This window comes from Lithobates pipiens, unplaced genomic scaffold, assembly GCF_037356315.1.
Source record: "Lithobates pipiens isolate NorthernLeopardFrog02 unplaced genomic scaffold, aLitPip1_a1.2 Scaffold_3, whole genome shotgun sequence".
NCBI classification, from domain to species: Eukaryota; Metazoa; Chordata; class Amphibia; order Anura; family Ranidae; genus Lithobates; species Lithobates pipiens.
In genome coordinates, this window is record NW_027507790.1 from 2045922 (window position 1) to 2056384 (window position 10463).

Here is a 10463-nt window from a genome sequence, read left to right on the forward strand (position 1 = left end):
AGTTAAATACCCATACTTTTTTTCTCAGCCTAATCCCATTTATTCATAAAAATACCAGGATGAGTAATTGATAGTTTAATATAGGAATAATAATGGCTCAAACTATTAGAGCCTGCTAAAAACAACAAAAAGTACAATGATGTTATTGGAGATAACATTTAACAGAATTATTGAGGTCAGCAAAGAGAGGAGATTTATTTAAAAAATCTATTAAACACAAGAAGTCAGTCCCATGCCTTATTATTTTCTCTAGAAACCCACTATATTATGACAGTTTCTATAACTAAACCTATTAAAATGTGCATGATCAGGATTAGAGGCAAATGTGAACAGTTACAATTAAACAAGCAAACATAGAGGGTTACAAGTTGAGCTTGTGTCAAAGTAACTATTATGATGTAAAGAGGTAGAAAATTAACAGATGATGATTACTAATTATTATTTTATGGTCCTATGGTTTGCTCATTTAAAGCTGACAGCCTTTTTCAAAGCTTGTTTAATATCATTGTTTCTCAAACTGTATACAAGTGGATTGATCATTGGAGTGATAACAGAGTAAACTAAAGACACAGATTTGTTAAAATGTAAAGCATTAAGAGTTCTTGGCCGAACATATGTAAAAATGGTGGTGCCATAGAATATAGATACAATAATCAGATGGGATGCACAAGTGGAAAATGTTTTCTTCCGTCCATCTGCAGTAGGGATTTTAAGTATTGTAGAGATTATATTAATGTAAGAAACCATTGTAAGCAGCAATGAGGTTAACAGAATTAGTGAACCCAAGATAAAATCGATGACCTCAATGGTATTAATATTCTGACATGAGAGCTTCAGTAATGGAGGTGCATCACAAAAGAAATGGTTAATAATGTTTGAGCCACAGAAAGTTAGCCGTAATAAAAATATGGTTGGAATCAGAGGTGATAAAATTCCAGCCATCCAACAACCACCTGCAAATTTATAACAAGCTTGTTTATTCATAATTCCATTATAATGAAGAGGGGAACATATAGCCAAATATCTGTCATATGCCATGGCAGTCAGCAAAAAACATTCTGTGCTACCTAGGGCAAAAAAAATGTACTGCTGAGAAAAACAGGCATGGATGGAGATTGTCCTTATCCTTGTTAGAAGACTTGAGAGCATTTTGGGTACAGTAACCGTGACATAACTTATCTCCAGAAATGAGAGGTTGTTCAGGTAAAAATACATAGGTGTGTGAAGATGACGATCCAGATTAATAACAATAATAATAGCTGCATGTTGTGTAAAGGTCAGTATATACATTACCAAAAAAATGGTAAACAAGGCCAGTTGAATCTCCCTTACATCAGAAAATCCTTCAATTATGAACTCTTTTACCATTGGTTTGTTTGTTGTGTTCATAATAGCTGTAATAGACAAGAAGAGGTTCATTATGTTTATAAAATATTAAAATAGTAAGTATGACTTTGTGATAACTTTGTTTATGTATTTATAATTTAAGTATATAGAGATGAATCATTTCACACAATAATCTCACTTATACTAGCTTTTTTGTGTAATTTTTCTTATACATATATGCTCATATATATATTTTGGGAATTGATGATTGATTTTATATGGATTTTTAATTGACCAGTATAGAGGTGTGATAATATTTATATATTTCACATGATGATGCTATTAATATAAATATAACCAAAGTGTGACATGAGGTCTAATAATGTATGGTCATTAGTATTGGTTATAGTGTAATTAGCGTATATACATAACTCTATATTAAAGGGATGTAAAGGAAATGTTTTTTCACCTTAATGCATTCTATGCATTAAGGTGAAAAAACATCTGACAATGCCGGCGCTTCGGGCCCCCCCCGTTTTACTTACCTCACCCCTCAAAAATCCCGCGCTCGCCCCCGCCGTCCTTCATCGCCACTCAGCCTGGCCGCTGATTGGCTGGAGTGGATGGATGGAAAGCAGAGCAGCCATTGGTTCTCGCTGCTGTCAATCACATCCACTGATGTGGAGCGCAGGGGGCGGGGCCATGTGATACACGAGCGGCTATAGCCGCTGGCTGTATCACATGAGCGCGCCCGCAAGTGCTTCTCACCATGCAAGGGAGCTCGCATGAACGTGAGAAGTACCTGCGGGAGGAAGCCGAGACAGCAGCCGAGGGACCCCAGAAGACCAGGTTCGGGGCCACTCTGTGCAAAATGAGCTGCACAGTGGAGGTAAGTATAACATGTTGATTATTAAAAAAAAATAAAAAATTACTTTACAATCCCTTTAAGTTACTACATCTATTGATCTCTGAGGTCAAACATCTATACATCTATTTTTAAGTGAACAGTTATAAACTAAGATCAGATCGAGACAATTGTATACATCTTGTTTTTTTAACAACACATGCTACATACTGGCTACATCAAATTCCTCTTATTACTATATTAGTTGCTGTATAAGCAGATACAGTAGGTCAGGCATGTCCAAAGTCCGGCTGCGGGCCAATCGCGGCCCGCGGCCCGCTTTTGAACGGCCCGTCTGGTTATTTGGACATACATATCTTTTGTGGCCCCCGACGATCTCCCAGCGCCGGGGCCACAAAAGATATATATGCTTCGGGAGGTACAGTGAGGACAGGACCGTGCGCTGTACACAGGAGAATTTCCTGTTTACGGGCGGCCTCTGTATTAGGAATTCCTTCTCCTGCACTGCCATTGGACGACTGTTCTGCCCATCAAAGGAGGCGGGACTTTCTATTAAAGAAGCCGCCGTGTAAACAGGAGATTCTCCTTTGGCGCTCGTCAGTGCATTCCTGGCAATGGTGCTGCATTCCTGGCAATGGTGCTGCGTTCCTGGCAATGGTGCTGCGTTCCTGGCAATGGTGAGTCATTCCTGGCAATGGTGCTGCATTCCTGGCAATGGTGCTGCATTCCTGGCAATGGTGAGGCATTTGGGGAGGCATTCCTGGCAATGGTGAGGCATTTGGGGAGGCATTCCTGGCAATGGTGCTGCGTCCCAGGCAATGGTGCTGCATCCCTGGCAATGGTGCTGCGTCCCTGGCAATGGTGCTGCGTCCCTGGCAATGGTGCTGCGTCCCTGGCAATGGTGCTGTGTCCCTGGCAATGGTGCTGCATTCCTGGCAATGGTGAGGCATTCCTGGCAATGGTGATGCATTCCTGGCAATGGTGCTGCATTCCTGGCAATAGTGCTGCATTCCTGGCAATGGTGCTGCATTCCTGGCAATGGTGAGGCATTTGGGGAGGCATTCCTGGCAATGGTGCTGCGTCCCTGGCAATGGTGCTGCGTCCCTGGCAATGGTGCTGCGTCCCTGGCAATGGTGAGTCATTCCTGGCAATGGTGCTGCATTCCTGGCAATGGTGCTGCATTCCTGGCAATGGTGAGGCATTTGGGGAGGCATTCCTGGCAATGGTGAGGCATTTGAGGAGGCATTCCTGGCAATGGTGCTGCGTCCCAGGCAATGGTGCTGCGTCCCAGGCAATGGTGCTGCGTCCCTGGCAATGGTGCTGCGTCCCTGGCAATGGTGCTGCGTCCCTGGCAATGGTGCTGCGTCCCTGGCAATGGTACTGCATCCCTGGCAATGGTGCGGCATTTGGGGAGGCATTCCTGGCAATGGTGAGGCATTTGGGGAGGCATTCCTGGCAATGGTGAGGCATTTGGGGAGGCATTCCTGTCAATGGTGAGGCATTTGGGGAGGCATTCCTGTCAATGGTGCTGCGTCCCTGGCAATGGTGCTGCGTCCCTGGCAATGGTGCTGCGTCCCTGGCAATGGTGCTGCATCCCTGGCAATGGTGCTGCAATTCCTGGCTATGGTGCTGCAATTCCTGGCTATGGTGGGAGCATTCCTGGCTATGGTGGGGGCATTCCTGGCTATGGTGGGGGGGGCATTCCTGGCTATGGGGGGGGGCATTCCTGGCTATGGGGGGGGCATTCCTGGCTATGGGGGGCATTCCTGGCTATGGTGGGGGCATTCCTGGCTATGGTGGGGGCATTCCTGGCTATGGTGGGGCATTCCTGGCTATGGTGAGTGCATTCCTGGCTGTGGTGGGTGTGTTCCTGGCAAAGGTGGGTCTGCAGATGTGCGCTGATTAGGCTGCATTGGTGGGCACTGACCATTATTTTGCTTCACAGTTCTTTATTTAAACATTTTTTTTTCCTGAAACTTCCCTCTTAAAGTGAAGGTGTGTGTTATACGCCAATTAATACAGTATGTACAAATACGCCCAAGCTCATTTCTTCCCACACACAGCCACAAAGGCAAGAGAAAGTTGGGCAGTGTATTAGAGCTCGAACGAACACACTTAGACCGAATTTTAACGATTCAAAGAATGTCAGGCAAAATGGTCGGCCCTCACGCATGTTCACTTCATCAAATCCGGCCCTCTTTGAAAAAAGTTTGGACACCCCTGCAGTAGGTAATACAGATCAAGTAAATGTAAATTACCAAATCAATGCAGGAAAGCTTGGCCAGCATAAAAATCTCTTCAGTAAATATCTTCCTTAGTTTGCGTGGTATTCTCGGTTTACTAAAGCTTGATACCTGCTTAAAGAAAACTTACAAAATATAGTATATCTTACAAAAAACTCTACATGTTTACACTCTTTTAGCGTCTTTATAAAATATACAGTATATATTAATTCCAGTAAGTCACACTTTTATTTAAAAATATGTTTATAGTTACTTACATTTTGGTGATAGATTTAGATTTAGATTAGATAGGTGTTTTACATCAACTCCTCTGACAGACTACATGGTTGACATTTCATTAAGTCCTTGTAAAATAAAAATATTGTCTGTAGTTGGGCAGTAAATGACAAGGCAGTCAGGAATGGAAGAACTAAATACTAGTATAATCCTCCACTGGGGAGCCTCATGTTCCCAACATTCTATGTTATTGACTGTGCTAATATGTTTGTTTTTGTTAATTTCCCCTAGGCTCTGTGACTTTTTTTTTTTTTTTTTACTGATTATAATAATCAGAACAGTTGTAAAAAAAATCTTAACATTATATATACAAAAAAGTTTTAATAAAGTTTTGCATGAGTAAGTATTTTTTCTAGTTCATCTTAGAGTATACATTATGTTAAAGACTGGAGATAATAATCTGATCAAGGACTACAAATATAGAGTCAAAAAGTAATAGTAACATGCAATCGCAAATCATAGTTTTTACTAAACTCCTTCTCCCAGTTTTCCACTCTCCCAGCACCTCATCAACCCCAAAACACAATTCCATGCACACTAACATTTGTTTAAGCTAAAAAAAATGCTGGAAGACCCAGGTGTTTTCAGGCCTGGAGTCCGCCCTCCGAGGTATGAAGGAGCAGGATATTCTGGCTCCCTATTGGGGTAGCCGGGGTCTCCTGAAGCGGAGGGCATACCCTGGAAACCATACCATAGAATTGCTAAAAGGATAAGGGGTACAGTGCGAAGCATAACATGGATGGTTCACCGTATAATGTGTATACTGATTCCACTACCAGGATATTAGATGAGCAAAGGAATATAACAGAGATTTTAATACCCTTCCTCAACTGTATAGAAGACGGATTGTCAGTATTTAATCTGTATGCTACACTGTCTACAACAACTATATACTGTTAAAAGTCAATGCCATGGTTCTTACTCTGTACTGTGCAAAAAAAAAAAACTTGAATAAATAAGAGCTAATATGGGGTGCAAAGGCTCCATCCACCACAGGGCGAGAAGGAAGAGAGTTTCAAAGAATTTTTCTGTTAATGGTGCCATTGCTCTTCATCAAGAATACATAATAGGCATACAGGTGTATATATTATTTTGTTTTATTATTTACTGTAAATTATTTTTATTTTTTTCAGGAAAAGCACTTCGCACAAGATGGAAGTCTCTCCAGGTTTGGGTGCGATGTGACCTTACAGCCTAGAAGGAGGCAGCCTGGAGTGAAGCCCCGGCCCAAAAACCTCATTCATACACTAGGGAGCTAGAGTTCCTCAGAAACTCAATAGAGTCAAGGGAGTAAGTATAGTTGTAAAAATTTTTTGGGTGGGTGGGAACCCTGTTTAACCTTTACTTTAGCACTGTTTTGTTACTTAAAATAAGTAAATGCCAATTAAGATGTAATAATAGATGTGCTTGTGTGAACATCCAGGTTTAATTTTACAAAAGTGACCATCTTGCACTTCTGCTTGATCTGATTTGTTATGTTTTTTATAGGACAACATCTAACTGAGTGGGAGGAGTGTGTGGATGAGAGTAAGGTCAGGCCCTCCAATACTCCCACAAATGTTAGCACATAAATGAGCTGTACAACACTCACCTCACCTTCAGCCACTCCAGGAGGACCAGATGATGAAGAAATCCAAGTTCTCACAGGTCAGGTACCTGTCCGTCTATCTATAACTATCTGTCTCCATAATGTATCCTTCTTCTATACATTATTTGTAATACATTTTTTTGTCCTTGTTTAGATTGCTGCATCAGTGTTGCGCCTTGGCACCGCTGGTTGTGGATGGGGGCACTTGCAGAGGGGACAGGAATTCACTGAGTAGATGAAAAATGATCCTTTCAGTGCTTGGTGAAGTCCAGAGGGAGCACAGCACAAGGATCCATTCATAGATCAGAGAGATCCACAGGCAACCTCCTACCACAGGCTCTCAATAGTATTGGATGATCTTGGTGGGGTGTGGGAGAGGCATGCAATGCACAGTATTTATGCACACCTGGATGACAGTGACATCTGCACCAGCTTCTCAAGGTCCACTCATCTACCCTACTGCCTTGACCATGTCATAGCCCCATACCCCTCATGTCTATCACAGCTCCTCCAACCCCCACACTCCTTCCTACCAGAGCCAAACCCCAGATCAGTGGATCCCTCCTTTCAACACAGATCAGTGGATCTCTCCCAAACACTAGAGCCAATCCTCCCCCATTTGCTGCATTTATCAAAACGTATCATTTAAAAAAAAAAAGTTTTTTAGTTTATGCTCATGTTGGCCAGTTGTGCCCATTTTAGTACAGTCCCTGGTAACTATTGTGCCTTATTTTGTTGTTAATTTGGCCAATTGTTGTGGTCACTTTAGTACAGTCACTGGCATCTATTGTTCCTTATCTTTCTGTCCATTTGGCCAATTGCTGTGGCCACTTTTTGAGCTTTATTGCCATTAATGAACATTTTTTATGGCAAATGCATTTTGTTGTTGTCTATTTATTTTTCCAGTTCTAGGAAATGTTTGAGATACTTTTTCACCTTTTTCTCAGAGAATGGAAGCCTTACTACACACTGATGAACAAAAACAATGTATATTTTTATCCGTGTGGGATACATTTTGCAATTCACATGGAGAATACTTCATACTGACAGAAGCATAATTCGCTTTTTCACCCACGTGGGGTTTATGAGGTAAGGCTCTGTGAACAGAAGCCTTCTCATACTTTGCAATGATGAGAACAAAACAATAGACAAAAAAAAAAGTATTTTTAAAAGCGTTATTCAAATGAAAATAGATATTATTTAAAGCAAAAAGACATTAGCGTAAATTCAAACTGAACTTCAAGTTGTAGAAATGAAACACATACAGTTGACCTTCTGCTGAAATAAATAAATCAGCAAACTGATTTTTAATTTGCATTACTCAAGAAGAACAAAAGTCCATAAACTGTACATTCTGAGCAGGTTTTGTGGGTGCAGGTTCAATATAGCCTCTTTCTTTTTCAATTAGATAATTTAATGCCGCATACACACAATCAGACTTTCCGGCAGACTTGGTCCGGCGGACCGGAATCTGTCGGACAATTCGATCGTGTGTGGGCTCCAGCAGACTTTCTTTTCCCAAAAGTCAGACAGACCTAGAAATAAAACATATTTCAAATCTATCCAACAGACTCAAGTCCGACGGACTAAAAATCGGGAAAACTGTTCATCTGTGTGCTAGTCCGACGGACCAAATACAACGCAAGGGCAGCTATTGGCTACTGGCTATTGAACTTCCTTGTTTAGTCCCGTTTACGTCATCACGTTCAAAAAGAACGGACTTTCGAACGTACTTAATCCGGACGTGTGTGGCCAAGTCCGTTTCGTTTAAGAAAGTCTGTCAGACCTCCGCCGAAAGTCCGTCAGGAAGACCATCCGACCTAGTTCGTCGAAAAGTCTGGTCGTGTGTACGCGGCATTAGAGTACATAGCATACTAGAACATCTTTTATAGTGTTTTCCACCTTTAATTGTATGGCAGAAAGGAGTACATGTGCCACTTTGTAGTACAGACTTCAAATGCACATTCAACTCCTCAAGGGGCATGGCTTATTTGTGGCTAAGTCCATGTAGAGCCACATTAAGTTCTCTGCAACTCCAAAAGACTCATCCACCGTGATAACATATAGCAGACCCGGCTCTGTTGTGCATGGTAGAAGCCTTCTTGGGGGAATCCAATGACATCCTTTATACAGCCAATGATCCATCGTAGACTATTGGAATATTCTGAATCTCCTTGACCCCCGTAGACTATCACGATATGAAATGTAGATGGCATCCACCAATCCCATAAGAATAATAGAAAATGATTTGTTATATTTATATTTCAATCCTAGCTTTGGTGGCATTTTTACCCTAACATGTAATTTGTTTTTTATCAATCAAAGTATCTCTAAACCACGCCTCCAAACTCATTTCATTAATCGGACTCTAGGTGTGCAGACTACTGACTCCAATGAGCTTTCGTTGTAGTAATTAATCTATGGGTTTACTCACTTTTTCCTCCAGCATTGTGAATGTTTTATTGGTGTTTTCAATAAAGATACAATAAATTAGAATTGTTTGTGTGTTGTCAGCTTAAGCACACTGTGTTTGTCTATTGATGTCACTTAGATGAGCACCAGATCATATTTTATGGCAAATTACTGCAAAAAAAACTATTAATTCCAAGATATGCACACTTTACAAGGGCTTTCATATATGCAGTATATACAATGTTTTATTTTTAAAGGGGATAGCACTTCCTTGAGTGAATGTTATTGGCAAATATATTATGCATCCTTAAAACTAATAAAGGGCACACGCTACCACAAAACTACTGCCCTATTTCAGTCATTAATATTGATTTTAAAGTATTTGGCAGATTGCTGGTTGATAGACTGGCTGTGGTGGTCACTATGTTGACATTACTAAACCAAATAGGCTATATCCTGTTCAGACAAACTACTGATAATATCAAACTAATTACTAATATAATTCAGGATGCTAAAATGCATAAAATGTAATTTTTTCTTATGAATCTTGATATACACAAGACTTTTGACAGTGTTATCAGGCCCTGTCTCAATATAATATCATGTAAGTGTGGTTTCCAAAAATAGTTTTTTTTTTTAACAGATTTTGTATAGGTATACTTTTACCTAGATGCATATTAACCACTTCAGCCCCAGAGGGTTTTATCCACTTCCTGACCAGGCCATTTTTTGCGATACAGCACTGCGTCATGTTAACTGACAATTGCATGGTCGTGCAACGCCATACCTAAATAAAATTGATGTCCTTTTTTTTACCACAAATAGAACTTTCGTTTGGCGGTATTTAATCACCTCTTTATTGTTTCCATTATAAACAAAAAAATGTCGACAATTTTGAAACAAAACAATATTTTTAACTTTTTGCTAAAATACATATCCCAAAAAATTTTTAAAAAGCAAATTTCTTCATCAATTTAGACCAATATGTATTCTACTACATCATTTTGATAAAAAAAAATCCCAATAAGTGTATATTGATTGGTTTGTGTAAAAGTTATAGAGTCTACAAACTACGGGATAGATTCAGGGACTTTTATTTATTTATTTATTTATCTATTTTACTGGTAATGGTGGCAATCTGCGATTTTTAGTGGGACTGCGACATTCCGGCGGACAAATCTGACACTAAGTGACACTTTTTGGGGACCAGTGACACTAATACAGTGTCAATGCTAAAAAATGCATTGATCCCTGTATAAATGTATTTGTGTATATGTGTATGTATGTATGAAATTATTTTTTTTTTTACCAAAAATATGTAGAAGAATACGTATCGGCCTAAACTGAGGGAAAAAAATAATGTGTTTTTTTCAAATTTTGTCGCTTTATTTTTGTTTATAGCGCAAAAAATAAAAAACACAGGGGTGATCAAATACCACCAAAAGAAAGCTCTATTTGTGGGAAAAAAAGGACGTCAATTTTGTTTGTGAGTCACGTCGCGCGACCACGCTATTGTCAGTTAAAGTGACGCAGTGCCGAATCGCAAAAAGTGGTCTGGTCTTAAGCCGGCAAAATGGTCCAGTCTGAAAGTGGTTAAAGGAATATGCCCTGGAATATAGGATATTGCTATCATTGTATTTATTGAAGTTTATTTAATGCCTGCATGCACTTGAAGATATATTCTATTTCTTGAAGCAATTTGAAGTTGGCAAGCAAATATTTAGTGTATTTATAATTATTGATCATATTTTGC

General features: G+C 40.0%; 1 protein-coding gene and 1 long non-coding RNA gene across 2 annotated transcripts; one reads left to right on the forward strand and one right to left on the reverse strand.

Annotated features, from left to right (window-relative positions):
• Window positions 1–245: 245 nt before the first annotated feature.
• Window positions 246–4809, reverse strand: LOC143939942 (olfactory receptor 6F1-like). The gene is made up of 2 exons (XM_077461036.1): window positions 4692–4809; window positions 246–1394 (listed from the first exon to the last, which is right to left on the reverse strand). Exon 2 carries the CDS (start codon window positions 1387–1389, stop codon window positions 463–465), a length of 927 nt encoding a protein of 308 aa, XP_077317162.1. The 5' UTR covers window positions 1390–1394; window positions 4692–4809; the 3' UTR covers window positions 246–462.
• Window positions 4810–5853: 1044 nt separating this feature from the next.
• Window positions 5854–8794, forward strand: LOC143939943 (uncharacterized). Its single transcript, XR_013263762.1, has 3 exons — window positions 5854–6000; window positions 6199–6357; window positions 6453–8794. It is a non-coding gene; the product is annotated as an uncharacterized LOC143939943 (long non-coding RNA).
• The last annotated feature ends 1669 nt before the right edge of the window (window positions 8795–10463 follow it).